This window comes from Salvia splendens, chromosome 2 (genome assembly GCF_004379255.2).
Source record: "Salvia splendens isolate huo1 chromosome 2, SspV2, whole genome shotgun sequence".
In the NCBI taxonomy this organism is placed as follows: Eukaryota; Viridiplantae; Streptophyta; class Magnoliopsida; order Lamiales; family Lamiaceae; genus Salvia; species Salvia splendens.
In genome coordinates, this window is record NC_056033.1 from 4747636 (window position 1) to 4767144 (window position 19509).

The 19509-nt window shown below is 40.5% G+C and overlaps 3 protein-coding genes across 3 annotated transcripts; all 3 read left to right on the top strand.

Annotated features, from left to right (window-relative positions):
• The first annotated feature begins 2061 nt into the window (after positions 1-2061).
• LOC121768921 (probable carboxylesterase 8) lies at positions 2062-3280 on the top strand. Its single transcript, XM_042165532.1, has one exon. It carries the CDS (start codon positions 2159-2161, stop codon positions 3158-3160), a length of 1002 nt encoding a protein of 333 aa, XP_042021466.1. The 5' UTR covers positions 2062-2158; the 3' UTR covers positions 3161-3280.
• Positions 3281-8192: 4912 nt separating this feature from the next.
• LOC121780540 (probable carboxylesterase 9) lies at positions 8193-9554 on the top strand. Its single transcript, XM_042178122.1, has 2 exons — positions 8193-8703; positions 9147-9554. The coding sequence occupies exons 1-2, from the start codon at positions 8194-8196 to the stop codon at positions 9552-9554; spliced, it is 918 nt and encodes a 305-aa protein (XP_042034056.1). The 5' UTR covers position 8193.
• A 3594-nt stretch (positions 9555-13148) lies between these two features.
• LOC121784820 (UTP:RNA uridylyltransferase 1-like) lies at positions 13149-17662 on the top strand. The gene is made up of 6 exons (XM_042183063.1): positions 13149-14200; positions 15448-15816; positions 16023-16246; positions 16330-16393; positions 16789-16985; positions 17201-17662. The coding sequence occupies exons 1-6, from the start codon at positions 13190-13192 to the stop codon at positions 17409-17411; spliced, it is 2076 nt and encodes a 691-aa protein (XP_042038997.1). The 5' UTR covers positions 13149-13189; the 3' UTR covers positions 17412-17662.
• Positions 17663-19509: the final 1847 nt, after the last annotated feature.

Consider the following 19509-nt stretch of genomic DNA (forward strand, 5'->3'; position numbering starts at 1 on the left):
GGCGGAAGAAGGGGAGTGGGAAAGGCGGAAGAGTGGAGAGGAAGTTAGAGACTGTTGAACGAGAGAGAATACGTCGATGGAAGGGTGGAATTCATCAGAATGCTTAAATTCCGTGCCTTCCATAGTCTGGCGGTTCCAATTTTTGTGTTTTGACTAAATTACCCTTATAATGCACAAAATCAGCCTTATAATGCAGCGCGGGTTATAAAAACAAACATCCATCTGGATCGTTGATGAATCAGATCCAACGACCCATATTTAGAAGAATAAAGGATCTAAGGGATGAATAGGAGAATAATGCTCCCCTCTATATATATATATATAACTAAAAAGTGATAATGTTGGAATAAATCATTATGTGTAAAAAAATGTGTTATTTTCTTTTTTTATGTGTGTTTTCTAGCAACCATAATTTTTTTTTCTTAAATTTTGAAGTAGGGGCGTTTTCTTGGAATAAAGTAAGGGTTTTTTTTTAGGCACATGATTTAATAAATACTCCTTCCGTCCATCATTAGAAGTCTCATTTTTTGGCTATACGGATTTTAAGAAAAGTGGATGGAAAAAGTTAGTAGAATCACTTATATATAGTTTTAAATGAAATATGAATAAGAATGTAGGATCTATTATCATTTATGATAAAAGTGAGCATGGACTCCTATTCGTGGATGGTGGAAGATAAATAAAAAGAACATTTTCAAGTATGCCGCCAAACAATAGTGGAGTAGTATAAATTTTTTTAAGAAAAACAATAGAAGTTTAGTGAAATAAATCTGCACCTTGCAGTGACTTCAAGAAACAAAATCTCCATCTATTAGAGCATCCACAATGGCGGCTAGCGGACCAGCTAGCCGATTCCCAGCGCTGGTCGGTCCGCTCGCCGAACCATTGCAGGCGGCGAGCGGCAAATCGGCGAGAAAATCGGCGAGCGCACGGCCGCCATTGCAGGCTCCCGATCGGTCTGCTCAAATTTTTTTTTTCGAAACACTATATATACGCGATCTGTATGTCTATATTTCGATCTCAACTTTGAACCAGAAATCGATCATAAGAAGAGGCTGAAAACGAAGAGTCGCGTCTCTTAGTTTTCAAATTATTGCAAATTAGTCCTTCAACTTTCGGAAATTACGTTTCCGGATGAATTTTCTGTACAGTAACTTTAATGGAAATAAAAAAATTCCAACCTGACCCTTGGACCCCGCTACTCGGGGGCGCTGCCCCCGAACCCTCGTCTAATCATAACGAATTCAAATAAGTGTACACTCCGCACTTCCTACTTATTTGATGTCTCATTATGATCATATTGATCAATCAAGTTAATCCAATTACACTAAAATATCCAACAATTGCACGTCATTTTCATTCGCATCACTTGTTTTAATTGAAGAGTTGTTGGCGCAGAGGACTGCACGTCGTTAGATTTTTTTGAATTAATGTAATTTTTTTAATTAATGTACTTTTTAAAATTTCAATATTATTATTGAGTTTTCCCGTATCTGTGTCGTAAATTTAATTCCGTATTTTGTGTGATTGTTAATTATTTGTTTTTATAATTTTGTTTATTGTGGCTAGGCTATGGTTTGTCCAGTTGTTTGTCCTGATGATGTGGCAGGAGAAGTTTTTAGTGCTGATGTGGCAGGAAGAGTTTGTGGTTAGGCTATGACTGAGCTATGGCTGGACTATTTCTATTGGAGATGCTCTTAATGAAGAATCCAAGTGGCTGGACTATTTCTATTGGAGATGTGGCAGGAAGAGTTTGTGGCAGGACTGCTCTTAACTCCACTCTAATAGTTCGTGTTTGAAATTCATCTTCATTTGAGCAACATCCTTTTCATTGTGTTCGATCTCATTGTTTCATGGATCCGACATTGCTACCTATTACCCTTATTAACATTCATATTAGCGTTTCTACACAATTTGTTAAATGACTTCTTTTAGTCTGATTATTTTTCAAACTTTATTCTATAAATAGACTAACTACCCATATTACACACCATTAAATATAGTTGTTGAAAATTTATATGATTGTACGAAATCATAAAAAAATAAGATGAGAAATGAACCAATAACCGGTGCACTACATTCAATACCCCTTTCCTTTCACTTGAAAACTCTATAAACTCATGTCATACATTGCATAATTTCATCAAGAAAACCAAAAATGTCAAATACACAAAACATACCACAAATTCCACCGGTTGAAGATGCTTACAAATTCTTCAACATCGAGCTAAATCCGGACGGCTCCCTCACACGGCGCACCGAACTGCCGACCCTACCCGCATCTCCCGAACCCGACCCGAACAACCCAAACTCCCCCCTCTCCAAAGACATTCCCCTCAACGCCGCCGCCAACTCCTTCATCCGCCTCTTCCGCCCCCAAATCCCCCCTCCCAACGCCAAGCTCCCGCTCCTCATCTACTTCCACGGCGGCGGCTTCGTCTTCGCCAGCGCCGCCAGCGCTCCCTTCCACGCCTCCTGCAGCCGCATGTCGGCTCACCTCCCCGCGCTGATCGCCTCCGTCGAGTACCGCCTCGCGCCGGAGCACCGCCTCCCCGCCGCCTACCACGACGCCATGGACGCGATCTCGTGGGCCAGAGATCAAGCGGCTGCCGATTCCGCCGCTGCCGTCGATCCATGGCTGGAAGAGTTGGCCGATTTCTCTAGGGTTTTTCTGATGGGGAGCAGCGCGGGCGGGAACATAGTGTACCGCACCGGATTAAGCCTCCTCGATGAGGACGTCCGTCCGATGAAGATCGTGGGGCTCATAATGAACCAGCCGTTTTTCGGTGGGGTGCGAAGGACGGGATCGGAGCTCAAGTACTACAACGACCGCATCACACCGCTGCACGGTGCGGACCTGCTTTGGTCGCTGGCGCTGCCGCACGGTGCGGACCGGGCCCACGAGTACTGCGACCCGTTATCCGGCGGAGGGCCCGGCGAGGAGAGGATCCGGCGGCTGCCGGTGAGCATGGTGCGGGGCTACTCCGGGGATCCCCTCGTGGACAAGCAGAAGGAGTTCGCGGAGATGCTGGCGGCGCGTGGGAGGCGCGTGGTGGCGCAGTTCGTCGACGGAGGCCACCATGCCGTCGAGCTTTTCGATCCCAAGTTCGCCGATGATTTGTATGATGCCATCAGAGATTTCGTTGGCACATGCAAATGATTGATCGTGATAATGTTATGGTGGATTGATTATCTATTGAAATTTCTTTAGCTTTTGTTTGTATTAAACCGCCAATAAAATTTTCAAAAAATGTCCTATGACTAATCTTTTTTTCTACTATTAGTATTCTTATTTCTTTTATAACATAGATTTTAAGAAATGTTACAAAAATTGGATGGAAACTAAAAAGTCTTCGTTCTATATAGTCGTATTAATGTTAAATAAAACTAGTTTTACACCAGATGCACAGCTATTTGCATATCGGTATTTTTAAAATATGCATATTATGTTAAAACAACACAATATTAAATGTAGAATCACACAAACATCATCATCATTATCATCACAAACCAAACTAAAAGCTCGAAATATAAAAAAATATATAGAAGCATAGAAATCTGAATGATAATTCTTCCACATCCAATCCTGAGGCACCTAAACAGAATAAGCAAATATTTAAATCCTCGTGATTCTAAGGGCATCCGCAGTGGTACGGATGTCCCGGCAGACATCCCCGCGGACTTCCCAAAAACACCTAATGCCACGTCATAAGAACTTCCCACTGCACAGCCACGTCATAAGGACATCCCACTGCACAGTGGCGGACATCCCCAAGGACATCCCGACGGACTTCCCACAATAATAAAAATTCACAAATTCACCAAATTAAACAATTTACGGAACTAAAATTTCGACACAAATACGTAGAAGTTGCAACCACTTTATTTTAAAAAAACATATATAGTACAAAAAACATACATAATTATTTTAAAAAATCACATAGTTAAAAAAAAACCACCGTCTCACTCCTCGGATTCCCCACCGTCAGTACCCTCGTCGTCCACGCTGGTAGTTCCCTCGTCGCCACTCTCCGCCATGTCTCCCAACCCCAAATCGCGCAGCATACAATTGATGATATCCTTCAGCGACGACCTGTAATGACGATCGGTCGATGTCCGCCATTCAACCATTACACGTAACAGGGTTTCATATTGCGTGACGCGGGCAAGTGAGGGGAGCTCGGGATCGTTTTGGGTAGGAGCTGCCGATTGGGCCTCGGCGGACCCGCTGACGCTTCCACTCGCCATTCGCGCCGCAGACTTTTTCCCCACCGAGCGACGGCGGCGGACGATGAAGGTGTCGGGAACTCTGCCTCGGTGCGGGGGAGGGGGATTCGTGGGAACCAGCACTGCTACTGTACTCCCCGGATGCGCTGATCTTCCTCCGCTTCGGCCAGCCAGGTTCAACACCCGCAGTAAACTTGGCCGAAGTCTGCACCACAAGATACACATCCCAATATTTGAATTCCCCGAAGCCCGCCGCAGCGACTTTGAACTAATGGTGAGACAGAAGCTTCACATCCTCGGCAGACATGCCGCTGGTTGCCGAGCGGAGGTTGTTTGTGTAAATGCCAATGAATCGGCTGAGTTGCCTCTTCAGCAGCTCCCACTATTTCCGGCATTGCTCTCCGTTGTGAGGCTTCTTCCCTGGCGGTTTGAATTGGAGGTAGCTTTGGCTAATTCGCCACCACATCCTGTCGATATGCTGGTTAGCCCCGATATATGGATCCTCCACTATACTGATCCACGCATTCGCAAGCGCGATGCACTCCTCTGTGCTCCGGGCGGTCCTCTTTTTCCCGCTGGATCTCCCTCCTCAGCGGCACCCGTCTCACCATCGTACCCCGCCGCAGGCGAGGTAGTGCCCCGTCCCATGCCCCTTCATCTCCTTGTCACATCCCCTCCTCCATGTCGTCGTTGGTGCGTCTGTGGGAGAATCCCAGATCGGAGATAGCCCCAACTCCTCCATCGAAAACGTCTTGATGCCAGTGAACTGAGTCTCGAGAGGAGTACTCGGGGGGTTGTCCGTCGACAGTAAATCCATATAGAGGCGATAGACATTGTCCACCGGTGATTGGGGGACCCCATGCATACTCCCCCCGCAGTGACAGGCGAGCCCTGCATCATCCCCGGCATCATCATCCCGGGCATCTGGGGCGGCATCATCCCCGACATTCCGTGCATCATCCCCGGTATTGGGGTCATTCCGACATTCACCCCGTGCATTTGGGGCATCATCCCATACCAAGGCGGGTACATGTTGTAGTACCCGGGCATCATCCCCGCCATCATTTGGGGTTAGGGCATCATCCCCGCCATTCCGGACATCGTGGCGGACATTGGGGTACTTCCGCCAACGGGAAAGATCGGTCCATGTGACTCGCTCGTGGCGGGGGAATCACTATCGTGGTGCTCCATTTATCTTCGAAAGAAAAGTATTTAGAGAGAGAGATACTCGTTAATACAAGTGGGGTCGTATTTATATAATTTTTTTGTAAAAAAATTATAAAATAATCAGGACGTCTGCGCGGACGTCCGTGAGGTCAACGCAATGGCGGACGTCCCGGGAACGCCGCGGAACTCCGGTGTCCGCAGCGGACGTCCGTATCCGCGTCACCTTTGCACAATGACGGACGTCCGGCACGCAAATCGGACGTCCGCCGGGACGGGCGCCATTGCGGATGCTCTAAAAAGAAAGAAAAATGTATGTTTTGTCGAATCCAGCCTGCCGATATTGTGCAGGATCGTTTCAGCCCCCGCGCGATGCGTGAATGACTGCATGGAGGGAGTACGTATATCATTTACTTAAATTTTGACAGTGTAATACGAATGAATTACTGAGTTTTATCCAACTTCCATGTAACAAATGACATGAAATCTTAAATTTGTAGGCATATGTAAGTTTCAGATAGACTGTGTCGAGCGAGACCTCAAAATGTTTGTTCAATTCGAGCACTTTTTTCCCCTGCCAAATTAATTAAAGAAATATTAGGATATTAGAGCTTGACTCGTCAATGAAAGAGTATATATAGTAGTGTTGAAGAAGAGACGTATACAAATTTTGTTGTTGAGCGATTGTTTGAGTATTTAAAGTTTGTGTCGATCTTTTGTGACAAATTAGAAATACTAAGAAATAAACAGGGGAAGCTAAGAGATACATGACCCTATCTAGAACACAACTGCATAGTAGTGCTATTTATGGGAAGCATTTATTATGTAGGGAGAATGAAAAAGATTGATTTAGCCACGAGGGGATGGCCCCGGGAATGAGATGTTAATTACAACTACTCCTATTACATAAAAAAGTCACTGCAAAAAACTTATCTTTAAGGGACATAAATATTGAAATGTAATTAATAGCGTTTGAATTTTTTTAAAAATAACTATAATTTAGGATGTGAAAGAAATCATTCTTAAATTAAGAGCAAATTATGTTAATCTTTTGCTTTTCAGAGAGCTTCTATTTGTGTCTCCTAATTTTAGTAATTAAGACACTAACAATAAAGACACTTTATAAAGCAGTGATAGTATAACTAGACACAACTTAGCGTCCTAAAAGCATTAAAAATTATCCTTAATTATCTATTTTTTTGTTGTAGTGACTCGTTGTTTAAATAGATGGAGCATCGATAATTGAAAATAACTCATAAGCTATTAATCCTTAGGAATGTGATCAAATGCAAACTCTAAATATTGTACAAACTTCAAACCATGATCTGAACCGTTAGAAAATATCAACAGATGATAAAATGATAGCAATAAAAAATATCAACACAATGTCAACGGTTGATGCTGTGTTGAAACTGTGTTGACATTGTGTTGATATAAAAATCTTGAAATTTTACACTGTGTTGACGTTATGTTGATACTGTGTTGAAAAGTTTGAGTTTATACAATATATGAGTTTGCATTTTAACATTACCCCTAGTGCTTAATAGTAATATGAAGGGTTAGTAATCGTCCATATTGACACAATCTTTTTACAAATTTTTGAACATTATAATTTATCGTCCGACAATAATAATATTGGGTCGTAAAACTGGCCTAAATTATGTCACGTTCAGAGCCTTCTATATTTGGGCTGCATATATGATACCCTAAAAGAGAGAGGCCCAAATTATGTCATGTTTAATTTAATTTCATAGTACTACAAAATTCAAAACTCAAATTTAAGAAAAGTGAAGAAGTTATTGTTTTATAGTAGTAAAATACTACTCCTAAAAGATTTCGGATACAAATGGGGGGCAATACCAAGTATTCAATATTTATCGGAAAATGGAGTACATGTTTAATGAGTTCCAAGGTGCTGAGTGCCACGTGGCGCATGCCATGCGTATCGATATAAAAATACAAAAATTTATATATAAAAAAAACGTCATTTTAAATGATCAAAATTTGTATGATCATAATTCATATGGTAATATTAAGATATGAATCAAAATATATATGCCATATACTTTCATTTAAATCCAAATCATTGTTTGTTACTATACTAATATTTGAATCCTAATTGGCTAATTCATAACTTATATAGCCATACTAAATGATTCGATTGAAACCATATCTATGGTAGCTTTAATTAATGAATATATCTTCCGTTTCTTAATAAAATTTATATGGACCAAAATTGACTTAAGAATAAAGGTCAAAATTGGTCCTGAACATATGTCTATTTTACAATTTTGATCTATTTTATCTTTTGAATTTTTGCATCCTGAACATTTCAACTCGGATCACAATTGGTCCTACACTAACAGCTCCGTTAGTTTTTAACGGTCAACGGGTTTAATCCCAATTTTGACCAAATTAAACCTTTAATTAAGATTTTTAATCCCTAATTATATCCTTAATTATTTTAATAAATTATCATTTAAAATATAAAACAAATAATATCAAAAAAGAAAATGAAATAAATTGGTTATTCAAAAAAACGTCTGATTTGTTCAGGATGCAAAAATTAAAGTGTTGAAATGTTCAGGATGCAAAAATTCAAAAGATAAAGTATATGACCAAAATCGTAAAACGAGTATATATTCAGGACCATTTTTAGGCATTACTCTTGATTTCTTGATTTAAAAACAAATTATACTCAACTTTGTTATTAAGTGCGAAATTCAAGGCTAGCCATTTATAAACCAATAAAAAATGAACACTCTAATATCCTCTACACATACAAAAATACAGAGCAAAACCATGTCCAAAGTGGATCCCTACACACACCTAAAAATCTCCCTCAACCCCGACGGCTCACTGACCCGCCACCCCACCTCCGCCGAAACCGGAGAAACCCCCGGCCACGGCGTCCTCAGCAAAGACGTAACCCTCGACGCCGGCAAGAAAACGTGGCTGCGGATCTACCTCCCCGCCCGCCTCCCTTCGAACGACAACACCGTCGCCCGCCTCCCCGTCATCTTCTTCTTCCACGGCGCCGGATGGATCCGCGCCGCCGTCTCCCACGACAGCTGCAACCGCATCTCCGCCGAGGTCCCCGCCGTCCTCGTCGCCGTCGAGCTCCGCCTCGCGCCTGAGAACCGCCTCCCCGCGCAGTACGAGGACGCGGTGGATGCTGTTGCGTGGGTCAGGGACCAGGCCACGGATGGCGGCGATCAGTGGATCACAGACTACGCCGATTTATCGCGCTGCTACCTCTACGGCGTCCGCTGTGGCGCTAACGTAGCATACAACACCGCCCTGCGCCTGCAGGTTTCTACTTTTTTTTAAGAGGCCTCTACTATTAGTTTTCATTATCGACTACTCTCTATGCCTCACATTGACTTTTCTGCCCTTATTATTCTCTACATTATTCTCTCTTACTTATTTATTATATTATCTTTATAGAAAAGTCAAAGTATAGGGCGGACGGAGGGAGTACTATTTTACATTTTTGATGACATGCAATTTGCCTATACTTGGGTACTCTTTGGGGATGTTTATTAAGAGAATAGGCTCATTTTAGTCTATAAATCATTTATCTTGTGAAGATCATTTGTTCTTCAGTATAGAAGTGAAATACATACATACACAACTTATTTAGGATAGTATGTTACTGAGTCGAATATAAAATAGATTGGTGATGTTCAAATTTATAGTGTATTTATACTGTTATGGAGTGGAGTATGAAATAGTAATAAAGTTAGGGGAAGCAGGACATAGAGTTGCATCCGGTGAAAATGGCGGGAACCATTCTGAACCAGCCATTTTTTGGGGCGAAACAGAGGACTAAGAGCGAGCTAGAGCGGGCGTGGGATGATAATTTGCCGCTGTCAGTGCAAGACTTGCTGTGGGAGCTAGCGCTGCCGGTTGGGACGGACATGGATCACCGCTTCAGTAATCCCTTCGTGGCCAAGGAGAAGGTGAAGAATATTGGGAGGTGTTTGGTTATTGGTTTTGGCGGGGACCCGTTGATTGACCGCCAGCAAGACTTGGTTAAGATGCTGGTGGAGGAGGGGGTGGCGGTCGAGGCGCGTTTCCACGACGGCGGCTTCCATGGCGTAGATATGGTCGACTCTAAGAGGGCGACCACCATTCTCAATTACATCAAAACTTTTGTTTGATGCGCCTTACTCTACTATAATCTCTACCGGTTTATACCTCAAACTATTGTTCTTTGTGTAGCAATATCCTACTTTGTGAGAATTGGAATATGAAAATTGGGATGATAGGATGTGATGGAGAGAGAGGGTAGTTGAGTGCATTTGAGCGAGTAGTTGAGTGCATGCACTATATAACCCACTAACTAGTAGTAATATTTATGGACAGGACGATCAAAATTACTTTGCACTTATAGGAAATACACCCTCCTCCATTTTTTTATTTTTCATAATAGTGGAGTCATTTTCCTTTTTAATAAAATAACGCAATTATTTTTTTTTCATCTACTTTACTCTCTTACTTTATTATCTCTTTATCACTCTATTTTTTTTTATTTCCTACTTTATTTTGCATTTAATTAACTCACTTAACACAATATATATTTTTTAAATCGCGTGCTGAAAAGAAAAGCCTCCACTACCGTAAAACGAAGGGAGTATTAAATAAACCCATACTTTTCAATTAACGAATAGTTTGTTTGATGATGGTATATACTGCGTAGTTTTGTGCAGTATATGGTCAAAGCTGATAGTTATGCTACTACTAAACTTAGGATTAACTATCGAATTTATAAATTTTATTATTAGTGTAATTGTTTCCATAAAATAAAATTTTAATTGGAATATCAATATTCTTATACTCCGTCCGTCTCATTCAAGATGTCCATCTATCTTTTTAATTTGTGTTATTCAAGGTGTCCACTTTTAATATTTGGAAATAAATTCATCTCTCTCATCTCCTTATTAAAATATTCAATAACATTTTTCTCTCTACTTATGGAGGGAGTATTTAACTTACGTTTAAAGAAAAATATTACTACTATATTTTTTCTTCCAACTGCATAGTGTGATAGCATGATTTTATAGCGATAGAAACAGCCCAGCCTAAAATTCCTCTTGCTACATTATCATGTTCTTCCCATAGCCTAGCCAATGCTCTGGTCTTCTTACAAAAGCCTAGCCACAGCCCAGCCCAGCGCTCGCATTTAATTTATTTTATCAAATTAATACTAACAAATTATGAAATTAATTGGTTTTATCAAATATTTAAACAATGAAGCGCAATGAGTGGTATATATAAAGTATGAATAAATACAAAATTTTAAAAATGAAAAATTGACTCGGTTGAGCGGTCAGGCACACATAGGCACCCTAGCCACCACCCAGCCGCTCTCGCCCAAACCCGAGCTCTCGGGATTTTCTCTCTCCTCTTCTCGGCTAGCCTCATGCGATTCGGCTAGGGCACTATTGTCTATTGCTAGTGCACTAAGTTAACGTTTAAATGAAAAAATTGATACAGGTTCAAAATATTTTGGATATAAACGATAAATTGAAAGATTTGGGTAATATTAATATATTGACTTGATATAAAATATTATCTGAAAAAAATAAAGAGGCAGTGTGCATAATTAAGAGATTTTATGACCAAATTAACATGCATATTACGATAGTGTTTATCCGATAAAACTGTGTTTGACACAAGAGTATGTTTTTATTTGTGACTGATTATTTTCTGAAAATTTAATATAGCTAATCCAAATAAAAGGGATTCAAGTAAATCACAAAATCCGATGAATTAATACAATCGAATTAAATCATAAATTAAACACATGCATAAACTTTGGATAAAATATTTGTATATCAGTTCAATAATTATTTTCGGTACTATAAAAGGAATCAATTATTACTCCACTAAATACCATTAGAGCACCCACAATCGTGCTCTTGCCAGCGAGCACGGTTGTGGGCCCGACCCCACTTTTTCTGTCTGCTCTCTGGCAAGAGCACAACACCTACAGCTGTGCTCTTCCGCAAAGACGAGCACAATTCAATTTAAAATTCAATTAAACAAAAACATTTCAATAAAATTAAAATTCATTAAAAAACCACAATAAATATTACAAATTACAAATAAAATTAAAAAGACATAATTAAAATCCTAAAAATTAAAAATTACATAATTAAAATACTAAAAATACCTATAAATAAAAAAATTACACAATTAAACTCCTAAAAATTAAAAATTACATAATTAAAAGCTAAAAATACCTTGTGGACAACTACTCATCCGACGGCACTACCCCCAATTGTCTTTGGAGGCCCAATATCATGGCCTCGTGCGATTGAAGTTGCGAGTGGGTCATAGTAGACCTATCGGCCATATTGAGTTGGGCCAAAAGCTGCCACAACGAGTTTGTGGGTGGTGGAGGTGGCGCATATGGAACGGGAACGGGAGCGGGAACTGGAGCATCGGCGGTTGCAGCCGCGGCTCGACGGCGGTTGGCCGCCGCCTTCTTCCTTCCTTGCGGTCGGCGTTGGGAACCGCTCGGGCCGGCGTCGGGGCTACCCAAGTTAGCTCTGGCGAGTTGGCTAGCCACTTCTTCAGAGCCGCGTCAGATAGGGATACCGACCTTGACCGTTTGGAGGAGCCGCTAGAGGAGGATGTTACGCCTCCCATATATTTCGGGTGCGTCCACGTCTCCTGCCAAACGTTGAGGTACTTGAACGACTTGTAGTTCATGGATTGGTAGGTGCTCAACGCGGCAGTGATGATGTCGACCTCGCTCCGGACGCTCCCCGCATTCCGCTCTTCCCGGAGGAAATAGCCATTGAACTTGCCAATTTCATCGTTGGCTCGGTAGATGGCGTTGCGCACCATACTCTCGTTGAGCTTGATTGTTCCCAGCGGCCGGTTTTCATCGTATCGGGGAGCGATGCGCCACCAAAAGTGATCGCCGGATTGGTTCGTGCCAACCACCGGATCTTCGGAGATTTCCAAGTTTGTTGTGAACAATTTATCCATCTCTGCCGGAGTGTACGGTGTGCGGACACCGCGAGTAGGAGGAGTCGGAGTTTGGGAGGGGGCGGTCGGCCTAGGCTCCGGTGTCCACCCGTATCGACCTTCAGGGGCACCTTGGTCGTCGATTGGGTATGGCCGGTAGCCACCCCGAACACCCGAACTTTGGGTTTGAGGAGGGGCCGAATATTTCGTTTCCGGACTAGGAAACGGTTGTGAACCGAACCATTCGGGGTTCCAACCGTGGGGGGCGGGGGGTCATCGCCTTGGCCGGACATTGTTATGTTGTAGGAGTGGAAGAAAGATTGAGAATGGATATGAGAGAATGAAGATGAGAATGAGAATGAGAATGAGAATGAGAATGGAAATTAGAGAGTGTACTGTAGATGAGAATTGTGTAATGTGGGGTGAATTTTTGGGTGTGAAAGTGGAGTATTTATAGATGAAAATGTGTATTTTTAGGGGGAAAAAAATTAAAAATGATGGAAAATGGTAAAAAAAGGATTTTTTTTTGGGAAGTGGAAATTTTTTTAATCGGCTTTTTTAAATTAAAAACCGATTTTTAATTAAAAAAATCAAAGTCGTTGCCCAATCGAGTGCCGCCACGTCAGCTGCTCGCTGGCACGAGCGCAGAGACGGTAGAGCTTGTCCTTGCCAGCGGCACGGACGGACGGACGTCGTCCGTCCACCGTTGTAGATGCTCTTATCCGATGAATAGGATTTAATAATAGATGAGTTGTATAAAATAAAGGAGTAAAAGATTAAGGTAGTTTGTGTGTGTCGGCGTCCAACAACTTCCACCATGAGCGGTCGAGGAGGCGACGCGCCACTGCCGAATGGCGGGGAGTTCCTCCTCCAACTACTGCGTAATAAGCAATCCGATTCCGTACATCCTATTTTCCCGCCACCACCTCAGCAACAGCAGCAGACTTTCTCACAGGACCCTGCCGTCGCGGCGGTCGGCCCCACAATCCCCACCTTTCCGCCTCCGCACGCCGCCTTCCCTCCGTCCAACGGCGCCGATTTCGCCTTCCCTCCCTGGAGCCACCTCCCTCCCCTGCCTTTCACTCAGCAGAATTACTTCCACCAAAACCCTAATCCGAACCCTAATTTCTCCACGCCGTCTCGCCCTCCTCAATTCGATCTTCACCTGAGGCGCGTCTCGCCTGGTGATGGAGCGAGGAATTTAGGGCTCTACGGGGATAAATCGAATCCAAGCGCACCGAATCAGCCGGGGCAGAATCTGATATTTGGGTCTCTGAATCAGGATGTTCTGAAAAATGGTGCCGTCAATGATTTAGAGCCGTCCTTTTATAGAGCGACTGAGAATAGGTTTCTGCAGAGTTCAGTTGAGGCAAATAGTAATGTGTTGAGAGCTCAGACGCTAGAAAGGAGCAGGCTGCAGCAGGGAGATTCTGGAAGGGTGGCAGTTCCTCCTCCCGGTTTTTCGAGTAATTTCAAGAATGTGAGGCCGGTGGAGCATGGTTATGGGAGGACTCCTGATCTGAATGGGGACAAGGGTAAGGGTAAGGGTAATGCTGCTCATTCCTATAAGAGTGATAGGTTAATCAATCAGCTCGATTCGCCTGGTTTGCCAGCGGGCAGCAGCCTCCACCCTGCCTCTAATTTCGATATTGAGGAGTCTATGAAGCAACGCAGTGCTGGGGATGGTGAAGAGTCCAGACGCAGTGGGGAGGATAAGGCTAACAACGATGGTTCCGAGATAGATGTTTTGGAGGATCTGGTGGATTCTTTAGGAATTGAAGATCAATCCGGTGAGAAGAATGGTAAAAAGAAGCATATCCGCGACAAGGTAACATCTTTTTCTGTCCATTTGTGTCGTTTGATATTGGCTATTGAACGTAAAAGTAAAGTTTCATATGCTCTGCACTTTTCTAAATCTCGTTATATTTGTTTCTGATTTAAAACAGAACAAATCACCACCGATGGCATATTATATGCGACCTATTAGTTTCATTGGAGAAATTTAACTCTGTTCTTGGTATCTATTCTTTATGCCCGACCATCTGGAATAAGTAATCCCCACTTTACAACATTCTGCTCCTAAGACTCTGATAGAGATCGTTTATGTGTAAACATCATATCCCAAATTCTTCAGAGGATCCGTGTAGCATTTGAGAACTGATAAAACTTGTTATTTTGGGTTTGGGCACGTGGATAAATGACTACAAAGAGTAAAATTCTGTTGCATAACATATGTGATTACTGAACAATTTCATCATCCTTTTCTGTTGCACTGTACTTTATGCTCTAATATTTGATGCAGCATCTATTGGAGTGTTATACTCTTTGCATTTAGGATTGCTATTAGGTGGAATTAGAAATGAGGACGGAATCCCATGTCATCTGAAAATATGTCATCAAAAGCAGAACGTTTAGGATTACCTAACTTCAAGTACAGTTAGGTGCCTTTGGTTGCATGTCTACCTTTTGGTGGCTGTGTGTGGCTGCTTAGTCTCTTTATTAATCCTTGATGGCATTCTAGTACTCATTCACGTGAACTTTGGTTGATATTCTTATTTATTTGATATCAGAAGTCGTATTGCTTCCTTTCTAGGATTTAGTAATTTTTTCATGAGTTAAATATCATTTGATATCCAATCAAGTAAGTATTGGCTTCTGAGTACCCCCTCCGTCCCAAGGAAGATGAGCCCTTCCTTGGGTGGTACGGGATTTTATGCAGTTTTATTTTGTGTGTTAAATGGAGAGAGTAAAGTAAGAAAAATAGAATAAAGTAGAAATAAAGGTGTTTCCATTTTTAGTAATGAGTCATTTTGGTTGGGACAAAACAAAAGGGAAAGGGGGTCATCTTCAGTGGGGCGAAGGGAGTATTTGATATCAGAAGTTTTATTGCTTCCTTTCTAAGAATTAGTAGTATTTTTTTTCGTAATATTAGTATAGAAAAATATCATTTGATATTCAATCTAGTAAGTATTGGATTGTGATTCTTGTTTGAGGATTTTAAGATTCATATATTATGTCGAAAATGTTTCTACAAATATGAGGATTTTAAGATTCACAATTTTCTCGTATGATCAGGATTATCGATCTGATGACAGAGGAAAGTGGATAATGGCACAGAGGATGAGGAATCATAAAAGGCATACAACCTGTCGAAATGACATAACCATGCTTAATGCTCCACTTTTGGCATTGTTTGAATCTTTGATCCCATCTGATGAAGAAAAGCTGAAGCAAAAGCAATTGTTAACTCTATTGGAGAACCTTGTTCGCAAAGAGTGGCCTAATGCCCGCTTGTTCCTTTATGGATCATGTGCCAACTCATTTGGTTTTCCAAAAAGTGATGTTGATGTTTGCCTTCAAATGGATCTTGGGGATATTGAAAAGTCTGAGGTCTTGCTAAAGCTGGCAAAAATATTCGAGTCGGACAATCTGCAGAATGTACAGGTTAGTGATGTCTCTGGTTATGCTATTTATTTTACTGATTTCAGTTTTGTTCATCTGTTGTAAGTTAAGTATACATGTTGGCATAAGAAACACATTTGGGAGCCTTAATGAATTACTCCTACATAATTTACCGCTTTGTTCTTGCTTTTTGGGTGTCCCTGCTGGAATATTAATTAAGTTCTTTCCATTTTTAATGATTTTTTCAGGCACTTACACGTGCCAGAGTTCCTATAGTGAAGCTCATGGATCCAGTCACGGGTATATCCTGTGACATTTGTATAAACAACGTGCTGGCTGTTGTAAATACTAAGCTGCTTCATGATTATGCGCGGATAGATGTAAGACTTCGTCAGTTGGCATTCATTGTGAAACACTGGGCTAAATCACGAGGAGTCAATGTGACTTACCAAGGAACACTCTCGAGTTATGCGTAAGTCATCTTAAACAACCCTCTTATTTCCAGGTTTATATAATTCAGTTCTACTTGTTAAATATCCGAACTTTGTTTTACAGGTATGTGTTGATGTGCATTCATTTCTTACAACAGCGCAGACCTTCCATTCTTCCATGCTTGCAGGTAACTTAGTAATAAGCTTCTATTCACCGTCACTTTTGCTCCCTGCATCTTTTGATTTATTGTGTTATATATTTAGGAAATTAAAACCATTGTCCCATGCATGTGACAGTGTCAGACATTAGCATGTTGTGTAGTCTGTAGATAATTATTTCGAGGCTATAAGCCCACTAAACACTAACACGGTACACATCAACTTTTTCTTAATCTCAAATTCGCAATCAACTGTGGATGGGCTGTCTATTGTTTTGTTGAATGGCCCCCTCTTTGATAACATGCCTCAGCTTACACCTATGACTTGTCTATTCTGGATATTGCATCTGCTCTTAATTTTCTTTTGCGTTTGAGGATAAATGAAATTGCAAATTCATTTTCTTCTGCTTTTTCGTCTTACACAGAGAATGCAGGTTACATATTATATAACTGTGGAGGATGTGGAATGTGCATATTTTGACCAAGTGGAGAAGCTTCAAAATTTCGGGGCACAGAATCGAGAAAGTGTTGCTCAGCTGGTTTGGGGCTTTTTCCATTACTGGGCTTATTGTCATGATTATGCAAATGATGTTATATCAGTTCGCACAGGAAGCATGATCAGGTGGGAAACATTCACTCTCGACATATGTTGCATCATTTATTCTTCTTGTCACGGTCGAGTAAAGTAACCTTTTACATCCATCTATCACTAGATTTATGCTAGAGCGGTGTTGCTTTCCTATGCTTGTTGGAAGGGAAACTGTTTGAGGGGTTGGGCTGTGCAACGTAAACGTGTCGTTAGTAAAATAACTAAGAAAATAACTTTGTGCATTACAGCAAGAGAGGCAAGGACTGGACTAGGAGGGTTGGGAACGACCGTCACTTGATATGCATTGAGGATCCATTTGAGGTGTCTCATGATCTCGGCAGGGTGGTGGACAAACACAGTATTAGGGTCCTGCGCGAGGAGTTCGAACGTGCTGCAGAAATCATGCAATACGATCCTAATCCTTGTGTAAGTTTGTTTGAGCCTTATATTCCTAACTAGTGTACTATTATTTTGTAGAATGTGCTTTAGTTTATGGTTCAGTTAAGTTGTAAATTCCTTATCTTCAGAGATTCTCATATTTATGAGGTGCAGTATCTAAGCTTATTTATTCCTTTTGTCAGTGGACCTTAGAAATGTAGAAATGTATGCTTTCCTCCTGTATGTATATCATGCATTTTTTGTCAGCCCATTGTAATTTTTTTTGTCCAAGAATTTTTGTTTATATGATTATTCTGTTTCAATTGGCATTATTTGATGAATATATAATGTGTAGTATATCACTCCCACCATATTATTTACTTACTTTTACCCCCTCATAGCATTTAATATTAGGTTATTGAATGCAATGTGCAACCATGTTCACTTGCTTGTAAATTTTATTCCTTTCCTGAAAATCTTTTAAAAGCTGTACAATATTCCTATTTATGCAATAGACCAAAATCTCCATGTCTGTCAAAGCATGCGTCTTCAATTTTACATGTGCCCTTGCCTGCTTTAGGCTACTCAACCTATTGTTACAACATATTAAATCTCTTGTCTTATGACTTCAATTCATACGAGTTATTACAATAACAGCACATTCTCAAATAGTAGTATAATTACTTCCTTGATATACTAAAAGCTAATGAAACTTTAAATTTATTGACTATTGTATTACTGTGTTCTCACAATACTTTTTAAACTTATTATACATCTAATAATATATCCTTAAACTAATAAAAAAATAATAATTTTGTTATAGTAACTCTATTTAAAATAAAAATTTATCTTGTCATTTAAGCTTTTGACATATTAAGTGAAGCTCAAATATCTCATCAATAGGAAAACTTGAAAACAAATAGAGATATGCTAATTGAGAGAACATATAATTATAAAAAGAAGAAAGAAAGTTAGAACATTAGCTGTTGACTCCTTTTTTCCAGTGACTTCGAATTTTGAAATTTCAAGTCGCTAAAATCATGCATCACATTTCTATATAAATCGAAACTTCTGAATCAATTGCGACTTAGTACCATAAACCTTGATTTTTAAACTAGTTTTAAGAATGAGTTTAAAAACAGAATTCTTAAACGTTTATTATACATAGTATATAAAATATGTGGATCCGAGTGGGATTGACCAGCCCTACTGTCATCTCATAAGATCCTGGAAACTTCTTTGGCTTGCGGAATTGTTGTTGGCACCACGGTGCAACAACTCCGTCATCCTTTGCCAACAATGGCCGACGCAATGTCTCCGACTTCCAAAATAAGTGGAGATTTATTCAGTTTTCCGATCCAACCAATTTTCCAATTTTGTAACATGGCAAATAAAATGATAAGTGTGTATGTAGTCATGACAAAGGAAAAAGGACGCAGTTTTTTTTTATTATTTCAACTAGATGATGATGATTCTGGTCCCCTATCCTAATTGTAATAGGGCAGTACAAAATATTTAGGGCATCTTGTTTGTTGAAAACGTAAAAGCAATTTAAAGAAGGGTTACTTAAAATTGCAAAAAGGCCAATCTAACCTTCAAATTTGGACCGCCACGTTATTTCCATTTATGGTATGCTTTAACTACCACATTTGCCTTAGACTATCTCACTATAAATATCTCGTAATCCTATGCTACATGTATAATTTTTTTTAAATAAATAAAGAGAAGAAAAGAAAAGAAAAGCACGTATATATATGGCCTCAAAATTCATACTTGGAGGCTTAAAAGGTGAAACAAATTCAAATTCGGATAGGGCAATTAATGGGACAAATTTTTTTAGTAAAAACGAGTATGATTTAAATTTCTAAATATGTACCAAAAAATTCCAAAACTTGCAAATTTTTACACGAGAGATAAAGGGGCCCAATTGTCGTGCCAACTACCTCACCACTCTATAATTAAATGCCACCACACCAAATATTTTTGTGGGTCAGTTTCTATACTTATTACTGTATTTAAATTGTTGTTTCTTTCCACTTCCAAGCTTCTTCTTATGGGCAGGTTTTTATTAATTGCTATTAGGCTATTTATTTTATTGGGGGCTTTTATTAGATCAAAGATAAAGACTTCTTACCAATCTCATTATTTATTCTCCTGAACAGGCACCGCTAGCTGCATT

Coding starts and splice junctions, on each gene's coding strand:
- LOC121768921 (XM_042165532.1), top strand. CDS start 2,159: ATGTCAAATACACAAAACATACCACAAATTCCACCGGTTGAAGATGCT.
- LOC121780540 (XM_042178122.1), top strand. CDS start 8,194: ATGTCCAAAGTGGATCCCTACACACACCTAAAAATCTCCCTCAACCCC. Junction 8,704..9,146: donor ACACCGCCCTGCGCCTGCAG/GTTTCTACTTTT, acceptor TAGGGGAAGCAG/GACATAGAGTTGCATCCGGT.
- LOC121784820 (XM_042183063.1), top strand. CDS start 13,190: ATGAGCGGTCGAGGAGGCGACGCGCCACTGCCGAATGGCGGGGAGTTC. Junction 15,817..16,022: donor ACAATCTGCAGAATGTACAG/GTTAGTGATGTC, acceptor TGATTTTTTCAG/GCACTTACACGTGCCAGAGT. Junction 16,986..17,200: donor CGCACAGGAAGCATGATCAG/GTGGGAAACATT, acceptor TGTGCATTACAG/CAAGAGAGGCAAGGACTGGA.